At 49.6% G+C, this 16,877-nt stretch overlaps 1 protein-coding gene across 13 annotated transcripts in view; it reads right to left on the bottom strand.

Annotated features, from left to right (window-relative positions):
- MICAL2 (microtubule associated monooxygenase, calponin and LIM domain containing 2) overlaps positions 1–16,877 on the bottom strand; it is a 153,403-nt gene continuing 136,526 nt past the window's right edge. For 4 of the 13 annotated variants that reach the window (XM_030794539.1, XM_030794545.1, XM_030794538.1 and 1 more), the window contains 7 exons: positions 14,528–14,590; positions 8,066–8,173; positions 6,845–7,031; positions 5,257–5,345; positions 3,914–4,016; positions 1,249–1,306; positions 4–229 (listed from right to left, as the gene is read on the bottom strand). In XM_030794539.1, the coding sequence (XP_030650399.1) occupies positions 1,266–1,306; positions 3,914–4,016; positions 5,257–5,345; positions 6,845–7,031; positions 8,066–8,173; positions 14,528–14,590 (591 nt within the window). In that variant the 3' untranslated portion in view covers positions 4–229; positions 1,249–1,265. Of the gene's footprint in view, positions 4,017–5,256; positions 5,346–6,844; positions 7,032–8,065; positions 8,174–13,500; positions 13,651–14,527; positions 14,591–16,877 lie in introns of those variants that run through there. The other 9 variants (XM_030794535.1, XM_030794534.1, XM_030794544.1 and 6 more) reach the window with 5 other exon arrangements.

The raw sequence follows: 16,877 nt of genomic DNA, 5'->3' as shown, positions 1-16,877 counted from the left end.
AGCTTTACAAAGAACAATATTTATTTCCATTTACAGCATCAAATACCATAAATAAAGCTAAACATTGTTTGTTTTGCTGTGTGCAAAATACAGGGTTCCGTGTGGCACTGTAAATGATTACCAAAGGTCACAGACATGCGTTGTGATGAGATGGGGAGGCTAGCTAAAGAGGAGGCTGAGAGGGGAGGAGGGCACTCTTTGGTTGACATTCTATAAAGGGAGGGAGACTCTGTAAGAGAAGATAAGACAAGAGCAACGACTTCGTACTGGCCAGGACCTGCACAAACGCAGTGAGCGTGCAGCATGCAGGGCCAGGCAGGCCGGCCCGGGGTCAGGGTGGTCTGGGCCGCATGCAGGACAGATGCCCACCGCAGCCTGAGACCGCGAGGGTTGCCTAGGACAGCTCCACTGTGCTTGGTGTGTTGTGTCTCGTTAAGAGCATGTTGGTGATTATCCTGCTGCCCCAGGTACAAGAGTCAGCAGAAATGTGTGCTTTAAGCAGATCCTCAGGGGCCTGGGGCTGAACTGAGTCATTTCTCAAAGATATCCCTGCCTGGGATGATGATGGCTCTAATTGAAGCTCTGGCGTCATCTGGGGCTTTATGAGCCAAGGGAGATAAGAAGAGCCACAGCAAAACCCTTGGATCTACAGTGCAGGCTGCAAGCAAGGCAGGATTTGCTAGAATATTTGTGATTATGTGTTCAACCTAGAGAGCATGTTTCAAGCTTGGGATGAGGCCTGAGAGTAATTACGTTTTTTAATTCCCTCCAAATAATCACCTATGGTTTTGATAAATGACATTAACAATCTTTACATTAGAGCCAATTTAAGAAAGGGCTGGTATGTATGAGCTTTTTGAGGCTGCTCGAAAAGTGTTCTTTTCAAAGGTGACAGAGGCCCCCTCATGGTACTGTCTCATGATCAAGGTCGAACCTCCCAAGAAAGTAGGTGGCTTTGCAGGCGCAACTGGAGAAGCACGCACGCAGGCAGACCCAAGGGAGAGAGGAGAGGCGGGGCATGCACTTGGGGTAGACCAGGCTGCCAGCTCCACGGGAAATGAACACAGACATGGGTCTCAAGCTGAACACTCCCCCATGCTGTTAGCCAACCATGCCACCAAATGAGTCCATCAGTATGCAAGACACTCACAGTTAGCGCAACCAGTACCGCTGGTGGAGAGGATGGGGTGCGGAAAGCGGGTTGGGGGTTAGTACCACTCTTTGAAAATTGGCAAGAAAACCAGTCACCTTAGAGCAGAAGTGTGTCAGCCAAGAAGTGGGTGTAGCACTGGAAGGCTGAAATGAACTGATGGCCATGGTGTAAGATTGGAAAGAGAGAGAAAGATAGAAAAGAGAACTTAGTGTGGGGAAAAAAGGAAATGATTAACATCACGAGAGGGCACCGGAGTTGAAAATAAGGCAACTATTGAGAGAGGGAAACTTCCTCTGAAAGAGTCACTGTTTGCTTAGGAGAGATGAACCTTTCTGGTTGTGACCATCTACTTATTTACAAGGGTGGATGCACACAGTTTGCATCTTGCTCCCTGATATCCTCTCTGCCCCCATTTTACTCTAGTGTCTCCTATTCATTCTTGAATATGTTGCGGAGGCCTAGAGGCATCCATCCTCTGGGGTCCACCCCTGGATGTTGGTGCTGCCCACCAGAAAGGTTCAACATCTCAGAGCATACAAACATCTCAGATTTCTGACAGGCACACCCTGTCTCACCACAGTAATTCAAACCAGTCTCGTTATGGCTGTACATGACAGTCAGAGATTCTGACTCTGGCTTCATGGAACTCTCCACAAAGCATCTCAGCCTATCATGGGCTGAAAATAATCACAATACCATGGCCGTTCACATCATGACCTTGAGAATTTACTTTCTGTACTCAAACAAAAGGAATCAAGGGTTCCTCCCACCATGCTGAACATTAAAATCCCAACAAAAATTGGAGAAAACACAATGCAAGTCATCGGACTGAGAAAAGTGCCAACAAGGACAGAGGCGCCGGTTCCCACAGAGTTGGCCATGGCCAGGCCTCTGTTTTTCCCAAGGATTTCAGGGAAGTGTTTGTAGAAATGCACCTCCTCCTTTCTTCCCGCCCCATAGAAACTTTCATCTCAAAGCTCTCAAAGGTTCTGGCTCCTCACCCACACCCAGGCACACCTCTTAGTTAATCCAGAGGCATCTCTAGTGATAACTGCACAGAGCTATCTTGGGCCCAGCAACTCCAGATACACTGAGCTCTGTAGATGTCCTTTCTCTGGCAGCCCCTTGATTGTTCAGCCAGACCCTGCAGGTGTGTATGTCTAGGCAGCGTGGAGTAGGGAGAGCTGAGGACTCTTCTAGATACCCAGAGTGAAGAATGTAGGTGGACCTGCATGCTCATTTTTACCCTTACTAATGCATATTTCCTTTGGATCAGTCCCTAAATAGCTTCCACTCCCAGCCTTCCTTGCCAGTCAAGATACGGTAGAGCTTCCCCTGGAGGTCAGACCCATTCCTTTCCCAGGGCAGTGTGAAAATGGTTTCTGTTTTGACCACATATGCATGGCAGCGGAGCAGCTAAGCAGTCAGGATGTCCACAGGCAATGCTCACTGGGCAGGCCACGCTTCCCAGCAATAGCCTGATGTGCTAACAAACCCCCTCAGTCTCACAGGACACCACATAAGTGGACAGAGTCTTCCACTCCACTCGGCCTGACCAGTATGGACCCTGCACAGCCTTGGCTTAGCCTGTAGCCTGGGCTGGGGTATCTGCTGGGAGCCACAGGGTCTAAAATGCCATCAGCTGAAAGAGCTCATCTTCAGCACTGCATCAGCTCCATGGTCAAATGCCAGTGGGCTTTCACTGCAGTGCCCATTAGTGGGAAGGGAAAATGCATGTTTGTAGAATCTGTTGAAACCCCATGGTTCTTTGTCATTTGGCTGTGAGTTGGCATGGGGGGGAAAGCCTTTAAGCTACTATTTAACATCAAAACAAGGGAGCAAAACAGTCCTCCCCCCAGGGGGACAGATAACAGCCAACCACACACTACTCCGTGCTTTTGTAAGTTGAATTCTATTCTGCCCTTCTACTCTCTTCTTCTACAATAATTACGCTTTCGTGTTGTAAAAAGTATCCTGCTGCTGACAAGTGGCATCTGGGTACCTAAGTCAAAAGGCACTGGTCAGGAGATGGCACACTCACTTTCATGTGTGTAAAATCTTAAATCATCCACTTTGCATGCAGTGGCTCTGATAACTCACTGCAATGTTCAAGGGATTTATAAAACTGGTTATAAGCTTCAAACTCATGTTTAGAAAAATTGACACTCATAGAAAAAAATGCTTTCTCTAGGCTTATTAAAATTTAAAAAATTGAAATGTAAACCCAGAAGTATGGCTCACTTTGGTATATATATATGTACAAAGCTATAGAAAAGATCCTTCATATCGTCCCTGGCCCTAGCACCGTGAGTAGATGTTCACCCTGATAAGGCCAGGTGGAGGTGGCCCATGTGAAACTCTTTGGCTTTGAGCTAATTGCTTAGAGAATGCTAGGCTTCCTGGCCAGAGCCTGAGCAAACTGCAAACGCACTGCCATCTGAAGCCTCCCTGGAAATGTGAAGGCATTTCGGGGCGGCCAGGCATGTCAGCGGAGCTTGACTGGGAAGCACCTGAGCACCCAGTTGCAGATGCTCTCGAGGGAGCCCTCAGATTCCCTGTACATGGCTGCCAGGACCTCAGAGAACGCCCAGAGGAGTGGCAGCCCCAGGCTCAGGAGCTCGTACATGTAGCAGTAGTTGTAAGCATTGTCCCTGATATGGCGGCCAGCGGCTTGCAGGACTCCCTGCATCCAGTTACACAGGTCCCTCGGCAGCCTGAGGGGCCAGCCCAGCACCTTCCTAAAGAAGGAGGTGGAGATACCTGGGGGGCTGCCTTCCGGGGTGCCAATGGCGGCCACAGCGCAAGAACTTTCGGTGGGAGTGTCTCGCCGAGGGGCTTCCTGCTCTTGCCATGTCGCCTCCTCCTGAGAAAGAGATCGAAGTGAGGGCATTAGTCTGTACGTCTTCCAGAGGATTACTTCAACAAAGCAGACAGAGAGCCAATACAAACCGAACTCGCCAGACCCTGCGACCAGCCCCCACAATAATCTCAGCCCCGCAACTCATGCTGAAGCCGGTGCTGAACACGGGCACTTTTCTAGGGGCCCACTGACCATAGGAGTCACGAGCCTTCAAAAATATGCACGCCTTTTGATCGGCAATCTCATTCCTAGTGATATACATCAAGTAACTAATTTGAAATACGGATAACGATATGCACACCAGGATGTACACTGTAAAAACATTTGTAAGATAAAAAATTCAAACGATGTAAAGATCCAGTAATACAGAGGTAGTGAAGTAAATTATTGACCATTTATTGACTAGAATCTTCCAAAGGCATTAAAAATTATGCTCCAACAGGATTTTTAATGTCATGGGAAACTATTCTTGATATACAGTTAGTGAAGAAAAGGAAGAATATAAAACTGTAGGCATAGGATTCCACTTTGGTTAAAATATATTCACATAGAAAAAAGCCTGGAAAGGGATGTTACAAAATGTCAACTGCGGTTTTCTCAGGGTAGAGTGGTTACAGGAGGTTTAACTTTGTTTCTTTGTATTCTTTCATTCCCGTGTTTTTACACTGAACCTATCTATTTGGGTAATTAGAAAAAAGTTTTAAGTTATGGGTTGTTGCTAGTGGTAGATGATTAATCAAGCCCAAGAGAAGAAATTTGCTAAGAGGTGCCAGAAGAGATGCTTCCACAAACCATCTATGAATTCAGTGGGCTGGTCACTTTGTTGACTCCGAGAGCCTGGGAGAGGACTTGGAAAATGTAGAAGGGTCGGTCCTATACCAGGCATTCTTGCAAACAGTACCTTGTGGCCAGGTGGGTTCCAGGTACAGAGGGCCACGTGGCTTTTGTGTGGCTAAGCGTATCACCCCATCCCTTCCACATGGGCAAGCTCTTCCGGGCTTCTTATGAGAAGCCAGCATGGCTACTGTCCTGGGAGCTCATCTGGAATGGGACACACCCCAGAGGCTGTGGAACAGACTGAAGCAGAAGAACCCTCCACACCAGGAAGCAGAGGCTTTCTTCTTTATCTGTGAGTCATCTCAATCCCGCTAGGGCCAGAAAAGCTGGCCTAACTTTGAGGATCACTGGAAACCCTTATCAAGGGGCCTTCCCCGTTTCACCAGCATGTTTGAGACAAACATACCTCTCTTTGTTGCTTCAACTCTGCCCGTCTCTTCCGTTGTTTGCTATTGGTTTTACAGTGAATGAAGTGAGGCTTGCAGTAAAATTTGCCTGTAAAAAGAGGCACACACATACAGAAAAATTTTTCTCCTGTAAACTAGAGCTAAGTAGACAAAAGCCAAGTGCCTGCCACTGTCCAAGTCCGAAAATAGTAATGATGGAAATAGCCCAGGGTGGCTCAAACTTGGGAAATGGCTTTTGTCACCTTCCTTAAAGAAGTGGCCCTGAGATGAGGTAGGAGGGCCCTTTGCTGCCTCAGAGACAAGCTCCAGCAATGGGGGGCTCCCAGGGATGTGGCTAAGACCTTCAAACCATTCCGGCTCCCGTAGGGTGGCATGCCCGCACCCGGAGAGGGCATGGGAGCTCTGAGCCCCTTCTCCCATACCACACCCCATGCCTCTTTTCCATCTGGCTGCTCCTTTGCATCCTTTATAATAAATAGGACAACATTTAAAAAAAATCCCCAAATCAAACTGAGCCAAGTTTCTTCATAAGACCAGTTGCCAGGCAGCAAAATAGACAGCTTCGAGTATGAACACCCTCAATTTTTCTTTGTGGAATACCTGGTGGGTGGGAAAGGCTGAGAGCAAACGGCAGCAGTGATGGGGAGGAAAAGACCCAGATGGGGCACACACTGGGAAACTGTCACTGCCCAGGACCACTGTGCGCCTTCCAGAAAAGCCTTCCTTGCTCACTGCTACACTGGTAACAATAGCAATAGTAAAAATTGTAACAGTAGGGGACACTTACATAGGAATGACTGTATGCCAGGCACGATGCTACAAGCTTCACATGAATTAACTCGTCAGTCATCACAACCACCCTGAGAGCTAAGGACTACCGTTAACCTCATTTTACAGATGAGGAAACTGGGAGACCAAGAGTTTAAGTAACAGTCCCAAGGTTCCATGGCTAGGAGGTGGTAGAGTCTGGAGCCAAACCCAGGCAGTTTAGTTTGAGGGTGTGTATTGAGCGCCATGCTATACTGCCTCTCGTTAGAGATGACAGAGCAAATGTCAAGTGCTGAAAATTAGAAAATAATCATTTGTTCCAATGAGCATGATTCCTCCATTGATGTCTTTGTTAGGCCACTTATCAGAGGGAATGTCATTATGATGGTTATTTTAAAAACACATACTATGTAAGTAATATTAACATTGCATCACTTGGTGAACCTTACTGCATGCCAGGTGTGGTGCTGAGCATGCAACGGAGAGTATCAGGTTGGATTTTCTTGGCCATACAGGGACAATGGAGGGTGGTGAGGCTACATAAGAAGAGGTACATAGAGCCCTGGGCACACAGTAGGTGCCCACCAGGACCTGGTATGCCACACCACAGTGCTGATGCTACCCCTTCCCTGAGACCACAGGCAGCCTCCCCTTCTAGCAGGAGCTCCCAGTCTCCCTAAGCAGCTTTCCTGATGACATCATATTTCCTTTTGGGCATGTGCTGGGTGTTCTAGAGCCACCAGAGGGACAGGAACCCAAGCCAAGGACACACCTGAGGCCAAGGCCAGAGCCCAGTGCTGCCCTGGCCCCTGGGGTTACCTTCATCGCAGTCAAAGGTGTAGGCAGCCAGGCGCAAGGTGGTGGCACAGACGCTGCAGCGGAAACACTCCCGGTGGAAGAAGTGGCCCTCGGCGCTCAGCCGTTCCATCACATACACACGCTTCTTACAGAAGTAACACGTGTCGCTGCCTCCCAGGTTAAGGGGAAATGACTTTCGCATAGATTCCTGGGGATCGGGAGAGAAGAGTGGGTGTATTAGGGCTTATCCTGAGCCTTCAAATGCCAGGCCGAGGCTTTTAGAAATTCCACACTGAATGCTGGGGACCTCGTGGGCTTCTGCTTCCTGCTCCTGCCACTGCAGCAAAGAGGGAGGGGTAGGAAGACACGCCCCCAACCCAGACCCCAACCCTGCAGGGGCTGCTGTTAACTGTACTCCCAAGCAGGCCAGAGACAACAAGGTGGGCCCGGGAGGTGCTCTCCCCGAGCTTGGCTGCTCTGGTTTTGGGGTGGGAGTGATCCTGGTCTGACAGAGTGGGCTTTACTCACAAACCTGTCCACCCCATGATATTCTTTCCAGGATCTGTCCTTGGGATTAAGTGTCACCTGGTTCTGGACAAAGGTCCTGAAACTGGCCCGCTGAGGATGTTTTAGGTGTCCTGTTCCCCTGCAGTGGCACAGGTTGGGTGGGGAAAGCTTGTGGCATCCAATCTGGTCAGTTATAGTCCTAATTGTGAAGTGGGAGGGCATGGGCCAGGGCAGCAGTACCTCTGGGCGATTCCAGGGCAATGTGCCAAAAGGAAACAGAAAGAATGGTCAACTAAAATTCCTGGTGATGGCAGCGAGCAGCCTAGTTTAGAGAAAGGGAGAATTCAAATCAAAGGGATATTTTCCCCATGACTTTTTTCTCAATCCAATGCACAGAGTCTGTTCAGGTTGGACACTAAACACTGAAAGTGAGGGCCATTCGATTATGCTCACGGCCTCACCTGGGCCTTTCTACCAGGCCATTCTCCAAAGCCACAGACAGCAGGAATATCTCTATTTTCAAAAAGACTGCAGGGGACCTGAGCGAGATCTGTCTTTAAGGAAATGCAGCCTCCCTCTAACTTCTGCCCTGATTCAGCTCATTCTCAGCCCCCACTTGTTCCAAGAGAAGAGGAGCCTCGGGAGGGCCAGGGAATCCTCTCCACATCCCATGTGCCCGCCCTGAGATGCCAGAGCCAGTGTCTGTGGGTGAAGGCTGGGGGTGCATGTCCTTACCAGGTCTGGAGAGATGGCCTGGGCCTTAGGTCTGTGATCATTCATGTACAGATTGACCAGGACTTCAGCTGCAGCCCCTATTCCGCTGGACACTTTCCCTACCGTCAGCTAACCAAGAGCAGAGGCAGAGGAGACAGAGACAAAGGTAGAAGCCAGTTAGCACCCAGGAGGAAAACACAAGCAGGATGGATGGGGAGAGGGCTCCTCACCCACATGCAAATAGCACCCCATGACCCAGGAGAAGCAAAACCAGCCAGGAGCAGACTGCGGGGATTCTGGATGTGGAGAAAAGAAAAGAAATAAAACCCTGTGGCTGCAAAAACACAAGTACTCTAGGATTCCACTTATATGTGGTACCTAAAGTAGTCAAAATTGTAGAGACAGGCAGTGGAACAGTGCTTCCTGTTGTTTAATGGGTACAGAGTTCCAGTTTTACGACAACTAAGAGTTCTGGAGTGGGAGGATGGTGAGGGTTGCACACGAAGGATGTATTTAATACCACTAAACTGTACCCTTAAAAAATGGTTAAGGCTGGCCGGGCGTGGTGGCTCATACCTGTAATCCCAGCACTTCGGGAGGCCGAGATGGGCGGATCACCTGAGGTCGGGAGTTCAAGACCAGCCTGACCAACATGCAGAAACCACATCTCTACTAAAAATACAAAATTAGCCAGGCATGGTGGCGCATGCCTATAATCCCAGCTACTTGGGAGGCTGAGGCAGGAGAATCACTTGAACCTGGGAGGCAGAGGTTGCGGTGAGCCAAGATCACACCATTGCATTCCAGCCTGAGCAACAAGAATAAAACAGTGTCTCAAAAAAAAAAAAAAAAAAAGGTTAAGGTGGTAAATTTTATGTCATGTATATTTTAACTCAATAAAAAAATTCGAGGAAAGAAAAGATTAAAAACCAAAAGCCTTTTAGTCCTGGGTGGGCCACGGGACTGTTACATCCACTGTGGGGTGCAAGGCCTTCTGAAGTTCCTGAGCCTCTCATTGCACAGATGTGTACATGAATGCCAGAGAAGGGAACGGTCTATCTGAGGCTGCTTAGCAAATAAATTCAAGATTCCAGACTGTACTCTGGTCTCCTGCCCCCCAGCCCTGGGCCATTCAGAGCTTCACTCAGCAGGGGCATGGGGTAAACGTGGTACTCAGACCCAGTCATTACCCAAAAGCCCCAAAAACCTGCGAGTTAGACAAGCCAAGCAAAGAAGAGAAGAAAATCAGGAACCAAGACCCCTCAGACAGAAAGGTAGACTGCCAGACTGCAGCCACCCTCTTCCAGAGACCCCTTGTCCCCGGAGGGCTGCAGACAGCTGCTCAGGGACCAGCAAGACCAGGGGAAGGGTATGGGCTCAGCTCCACCACAGGCCAGTGCTGAGACTTGGCATAAAGCACAGAACTTCTGACCTCAGTTCCTCATTTAGTAAACTGGGGAGAGTTATACCTGTCTCCCGAGTTTGTGGAAAGGACTGAGCGAGAGAATGTGTGTCCTATTACCTGGCACTTAGCAGGCTCTGGGCCAGGACTACCTTGCGTGATATTGTGATATCGTCGGAAATACATATTTGGACTCTGCCCCCTGGTTCCTGAGGCAGAGCTCCTAAGACCTTTGTACTTTTCTGAGTGACAGCAGCATCTGATGCAGAGATCCTAAATCCCCTGGGATTTCGTGGGTGATAGGAGCATCCTTTGCTGGAACGAGGTGACTCTTGAGCTCCTGGATAGCTTCAGGATGGGGCTGGTTGCCAGGGGAACCAACCCTGTGATTAAAGGGTTGGAACTTTCAGCCCCATACACTGACCTACAAGGGCAGAGAGGCTGAAGGTTGAGTTAATCACCAACAGCCAATGAGGTAATCGATCATGCCCTTCATAATGAAGCCTCCATAGAAACTGAAAAGGTTAGGGTTTGGAGCTTCTGGAGGGCGGACCATGCAGAGGCCCCTGAAGGGCAGTGCCCCAGAGAGGGCGTGGAGTTTCCCGCCCTTTCCCACATGCCCTGCCCTGTGCCTCTCCTCACCTGGCTGTTCCTCTGTATCCTTGATAAGATCCTGTGTAATAAACCAGTAACTGTGTTTCCCTCCTCAGGTTTAACTAATTTGCAAGGATGGCTCGCAGAACTCAGGGAAAAGCTTTCCATTTATAGATTTTGTTGGTGGGGAGAAACATCCCCACTCTATTTGGTGACCAGAGATGAGTGGTGTGAGAGTGGAGAGAAGCAGCTTTGTTTTTTTCTTATACCTTGATTCCTCCCTCCCTTCCCTCCTCTGGATTCAACCTGCCTTAGCCTGCCTTGAAGCTCTCAGGTCCCTCCCAGCAGGACCACAAGAGCAGTATGTGGAATGGGCACACACTGGGCAGGTAGGACAGGATGGCGACTGCAGCAGGCTCCAGAGCCAGCGCCCGGCAAGGTCAGCTTGGAGACAGCGAGGCGGCAGCTCTGCCTGGGCCCTGGGGTGCAAGGCCCAGTGACAGGTTGTGGGTGCCTGTGCTCCTGAGGGCACCTACAAATGCCTGGACCCCCACCAAGGTGTCAAAGAGCTGGGGAAAGGGTGGAAGCTGACAGCCCAAAGAGCATGGCACAATTACACATACCCCCTTCTGCAAACCCCAGCTTGCTCTCCCCTTCACCCCTCACCCCCAGCTCTGGAAGCCCGCTCTGGAAGCCCACCCTGGTATCGCTGCAGTCTCTTCTTGGGGGAGGTAAATACACATAGCATGAGATTCTAGAAACACTGCTCCTGATCCCAAGATCGTAAAGGGAGGGAAGCTCTAGGTCCTCCCCAGCTTCTGAACCCAGCCTCTGGGAGATGTGGCCAGAGAGAGCAGCAATGGAGGCTGCAAGGCCTCTGGACAGGGGTTGATATCCATCACCACACCAAATAACAGTAACTTGTGTGTGAGTGAATTGATGACCTCCATCAAAACCCAAGACTGCCCTTGGGAGGCCACATCTAAACTGATAAGAGAAAGCCTCAAATTTAAAGCAGGGAGTCCAGGGAACTGCAAAGCAGATGACAGGCTCACCACAGCTCCCCTATTCCTGGTAGCAGTGCCCATCCTCAGGGCCTAAGGCTAACTCACTGGCTTCCAGCAAAAGCACAGGCACTAAATAGGGCTGAGCGGGGAAAGGAGTGCCTGGCAGGCTGGTGCAAACAAAGCCCAGGAGCTCCTTGCTCCCTTTCTCATTAGGAAGCCCAACATTACAGCAACTTTGGAATGGTCACTCCAGACCACGTGTGCGGCTTTGGGGCCTGCAGAGGACATGGATGCAGGCTTGCTGGGGGTGTCTGATCCCTTGAACTTAGACAGATGGGACCTCATCAGAGTTTACCAAGCCTGCCACTTCTTGGGAGCAGCTGTCAGGCCTGGCTCCCCCTTCCACCCCGCCTCTACTCTGGCCCAACCTGAGAGGGATTAGGATTCTGCTTCCAAGCGTACTGTCTGCCATTTCCAGGAGGCCACAAATGCCAAGAAATTTAGCCCCTGCTTCCAAGAAAGGTTCAGGTGTATCAGCTCAGGACAATAAGCCATTGTTTGCCTGATGTTCCATCCCCTGCTGGGGCCCCCAGCTTGGCCCCTCAGATAGGGGCTATAGGATACAAAGGACTTCCTGGGCTTTGTGGGAGGAAAGGCAGGGAGGTCATTTATACTCTCAGCACTGCCTGCCCAGCCCCTTGTGTGACTGCCTCCACTGGCCCAGTGTGTGAACTGGCTCCACAGTATTCTCCCAGAAAGGCACCACAGTGATGCCAAGATACCCATGCACAATTACTGCCTCCCCTGAGTAAGCAGAGACTATACTTTTTGGAGCTTTTAATACAAATCCCTAATGAGACCTTATTAACTACTTAGCTAATAAGCACTTTGTGCACTGAGCTTCTGAGCAACCCTGACTTGGGGAGGCATTACTGAAGCATGCAGAGGGCTGCGAGGTTGCTGGGAGCTGCTGCCAAAACTGAGCAGCTGCAGAGCTGCTCCATTGTCCTACAGCACAGGGCACAGTCTGGGTCATCTGCGCAGGGGATCCAGGATGAAGACCACACCTGGTCCCACCTTTCATTAGGTCCAAAAGCTCCCTTTCTCCACGTGACACCCACACATCCACCCCGAGAAGGTGACTTTTTTTTTTTTTTTAAAGTAAAATGGAAGCACCTTTAAGGAACTCAGTACTGGGTCTCCTACCTGCCCTTCCCAACCTGATGAAATGCATTCCAGAATCACCAAGAGGTAGACCAGCACTTCTTTGAGAGGCCACAGGGAAATAAGGTGATGGAGAACTTGTCTCCTGGGATGAGGGGAGAGCTTTTGAAGCCCACCCCAAAGGCCAACGTGAAGGTGAATGTTGCCTTGGGCATCAAGGGTTATCTTCTATTTCCTGACAGCAGGACGGCCTTACCGGCTCTCAGAGTGAGGATATAACTAACTAGCTGGCTCCTGCTAGCTCATTGCTCCTCAAACTATCTGTGGCTAATGACAGGTTTTTTTTCTTTTTAAATATTTAATCCATTATGGTCTGTTATTTCCAGATACAATGAAAATAGACTAGAAATATGATCACACACTTGAATGTGTGGCAATATCAAATGGTTCTACAAGTTTCCAACACTTACTCTCTCTCACTTGCTATAATCATGGGATTACAGCCAAGTCCCTGCCTGTGGCCCACACTTTGAGTAGCACTGCTTTAGTCAACTGGGGGAATCACCAGGTTCTCACGATCCTGCGAAATAAATGCTCAACTCATGGAGAAATCCCAGATAAGTCACCCTGGTGTGGACCTCAGGGTTAGAGCCAGTCCAGTGGTTCCTACCAAAGAGAAGCATGCATTGATGGCAAGACACCACACTCCTGGGGAGGCTGGTCAAGAGAAGAGCTTATAATTAGGCTGGGAACAATTCATCTAAATGCAAAGTTGGGCAATCTGATGATCTGGTCAGAAATGATCATGTTCCAGCCACTAGTTTTTTAAGAATTAGTAATTTCGAAGTCCCATGGGACTGCTTTTGCAACCCTTTAAATATTTCTCAATATTCTTATAATTTTCAAGAATTTAGGTGTTTTTCATTACCTTTTCCTCCCTTTTGAATTCTAATTATTTTTTTGCAAATTAATTAGAACATTTCAGGAGGGCAATCATCTCGCATTACACGAGGTTAACCTCACATACGCCATTTCCCTTCTGTGAGCCTCAACTTCCTCATCTGTAAAATGGAGAGACCCCCACCAACCTTGCAGGGCAGCGGAAAAGACTCCTGAAAGAACCTGGGCCATGCAGGAGGCACTCGGCAGATAGTGAGTCCAAAGCACGGCCACTGGGATAAATGCTTGAGGGAGTGGATACCCCATTCTCTGTGATGTGCTTATTTCACATTGCATGCCTGTATTCAAACATCTCATGTACCCCATGCATATATACACCTACTACGTACCCACAAAAATTAAAACCAAGCACGGCCATTTGTGCAGCTTTGCATTTCCACGTTCTGGGACTTCTCTCTTGTCTTAAATCACTTTCCTCTGCACAAGAGTGGCATGGCCCACACAGGACGAGCTCCCTGCCTCCTCTCCCCAGAGCCAATCTAGATAGAAACACAGCGATGCAGCTGTTGTCACACGCACCCATGCCAGAGGCTGCAGACGATGGCTAGACCTCTACAAAGAGGCATTTTCCAAGTGATCCTGTGACCCCACGCAGAATATGATGGTCCCCACCTGGATATCAGAGCGTTCCTCACACTGCACCAAGCTGGCCCATCTCTCCCTCAGTTTGCACTCCCTGAGTGACCTGTCTTATTCACCTCGACATTCCTGACACAAGGCAGATACTGTGAATGCAGGAAAAAGCAGGCTCCCGGCCCTGTTTGTGTGAGAACAATGGAAACATTCCTCCCTGTGCCTGGAACTGAGCCAAGATTATCAGGTGTCCTGGCTACACTTCTCTGCTGAGTTTGGCCACCTGTGGCCACACAGCCTGCCAGGAGCATCGAGCAAGCCCACATGGGTAAGGCAGCGGTGAGCAGAATGTGCAGGGCCTCACAACAGAGGGCTCACAGGAAGGGGAGCTTTTGACAGGTAGGGCCAGAGGTGGTCTGCTGGATCCACTTGGGCAAGGACATCCTCACTGAGGAGTCCCTGTATGAGAAGACATCAGAGGACAGCCTGTTGGACCTGATTCCTCGGCCATATGCCCAAGGCTGGGGGTAGGAGGGCAGGCAAAGAACTGAAATCACTGTGTTCAAGGGTGTCTGGAAATTACAAGTTTAGAGCTGAGATGCAGGCAGGCCTTAGGGGCTGTGAGCTCCCAGTACAAGCACATGTCTGCCCACCTTCGTCCCCTGGTGCCAGGCACTGTACTGCTGCTGATCATATGCGCTTAACTCCAAGAGCCCTGCAGGTGGGTCTGATAATCCCCCTTTGCAGGTGAGGCAGCTGAAGTTCAGGGACGCTCTAACTCACCTGAGGATGCACTGTTCTCAAATGGCTGGGATGAAAATGGAACCCTGAAGGTGACTTCTTTTCCTTTAGAAAGAGAGGGATCAACATGCATTTTAGGTAAATAAGCTTTCTTTCCGAATTCTCTTCCACTGGGGAAAGAGAAGCTTTACAGGATACTTCAGGCATTTTGCATGGGTTACGACATTGCAGTATTCCAGTTACCCTCAAGAGTAGCTGCTGTCCTCTCCATTTTATAGGTTAAGAAACTAATGCTCAGAGAGGTTCACAAACTTGTCCAAGGCCACACAGTGAGTAATTGGTGCTCTGAACTCAAGTCTGATTTGAAACTCATATCCTTCTTCCACACCAGCACTCTGCAAATTAAAATCCCCCAAGCTGGGATGCACACAGGAGGCCTCCAAAAGGTTGCCTAGCTCTATTCCCAGGATAGAAGGAGGAACAGTGAGGTTGGAGGCAGCCTTGAGACCTGTCCCTGAGATTTATCCTCCTACCAGGTCAAACAAAGGCAGGTTGCCCCAGACAACACTTCCCAGCATTTCCCTGTTTCTCTCTACTATGCAAATCTCTAGAGTAAACCCTGCAAATCCAGTTTTAAAACAAACACCCCAAGGGTAGAGAAAGCTCCTTTTGCAATGCTCAGTGCTCTTCTGACCCTGGAGGACTGAGGGGCAATTCCCAGCCCAGTGAAAGCCCCCACCCCGCCCACTTGCCCAGCTGTGCAAACGCTCAGTGCCTTCTTGTTCCTGCAAGAGCTCAACAGCATGGCAAACAGCCAGCAGCCAATAGCCATTCCATGGGCCAGAGCAGCACAGTGGCCTCCCTTCTGGAAGAGCGAAAGTAACTAATGGCTGATAGGGAGCCGAGATCACAGAAGAGGGCTGGTTTGGTGGGATAGATGAGGAAATGGTGCTGGGGACGTAAAACTGGGCATAGGTCTCACAGTCCACAGCCTGGAAAGACAGACTCTGCCAAGGATCTGAGCCCCCCGTGAGAGCCCTCAAGACTCCCTGTGACCATTCAGGCCAAGAAACCCACAGCACCACTCTGAATTTTAAAGTGGAATATCAATCTTTGGTATTCCACTTTATTTGCCCGCTGAGAGGGCGGGCAAGTGGAGTCTGAAGGCAGAGCCCTGGCTCCCTGTCTTGGAGTCAGCAACTCAAGTTTGCATCCCTGTGAGTAACAATTGCTCGTCATAGTAAGTTTGGCTAAGTCTGTCCCCATGAGGAGATTATTATTCATGGATCCTCGGATTGGTGTGGAAGACCACAGGGCAGGAAGAGAGACATGCTGCCTGCCAGGAAGTTGCCAAGGACTAAGCATCAGTTTCAAAGTGCATTTTTCTTCCTCTTGCTCCCCTGTATTCAGGCAAACTTGGGTCAATCGAGCAAAAAGAGCAGCCCAAAATCTGTTTGGAAGAAGCATTAAGGCCCCAGGCTCTAGGAGAGAAACTCCCTGAGCTCCACCAGGATAGAATAAATCTGTTTATCACCAAGTCATCACCTACTTTAAGGAACAGCCAGTTCTCTCCCTAGAGAAGGTTGTGATTCTGCCAAATTCTGCATGTGCAAAGCCCAGTGCTGAATCAATGGTGGGGCAGAGTTTGGGGACTGAGGGAAGTCAAGGCAATGGGTGAGGCTGGCAATATCCTTTCTAAGACTGCTTGAAACTAGAAACTCACCACTCCATCCATAACTGCCTAGAATGGCCTCACAGTGTGACCTGCATGAACCTGCGAGTGTGGGTACTCAGAGAAACTGAGGCACAGAAAGGCTAAGTGACTTGCCCAAGAGTCCATCCTAAGAGGCCCTCCATCATTCCCAGCCATACTGTGAAAGAAACATCAGCCAATAATTAAGATGTTGGAAGCTGTCAAAATAGCCCAATTATGTCAACTAATGGCCAACACTGGCTTGGGAGATAGAATTTTTTAAAAGAACAAAACTGGGGCAATTGTTCTACCACAACTGGGGAGAAGCAAGGAACAAAGCTGTAGAGGTGGGGACAGCAGATCTGGGGTTGGCCACCCCAAAGCCCTCCCTGTCCCTGAGTGTGAGGGTTTACATGGACACAGCCTCTGGGCCTCTGACAAGGCCTCCATGCCCGTGTGGCTTCTGCAGGATGTAAGAGAGCACTGGCCTGGGAGTCGGAACGCTGGGCTCCAGTCTCCTCCCTGAGCCTTTGCCTTCTTACCTGTGACTCTGCTCCTGCTCAGTTCTCACCATCACAGGAAGAGCTCTCCAGCCCCCACCCAACCACTCCATTTAAAATTGCCACCCTTCCCTCCCCAGCATTCCCGGTCCCCACCACCAGCTCTAATTTTTTCATAGGAAATATTGTCTTGCCCTCT

This window comes from Nomascus leucogenys, chromosome 15 (assembly GCF_006542625.1).
Source record: "Nomascus leucogenys isolate Asia chromosome 15, Asia_NLE_v1, whole genome shotgun sequence".
In the NCBI taxonomy this organism is placed as follows: Eukaryota; Metazoa; Chordata; class Mammalia; order Primates; family Hylobatidae; genus Nomascus; species Nomascus leucogenys.
This window is presented reverse-complemented; position numbering and strand designations above follow the sequence as displayed.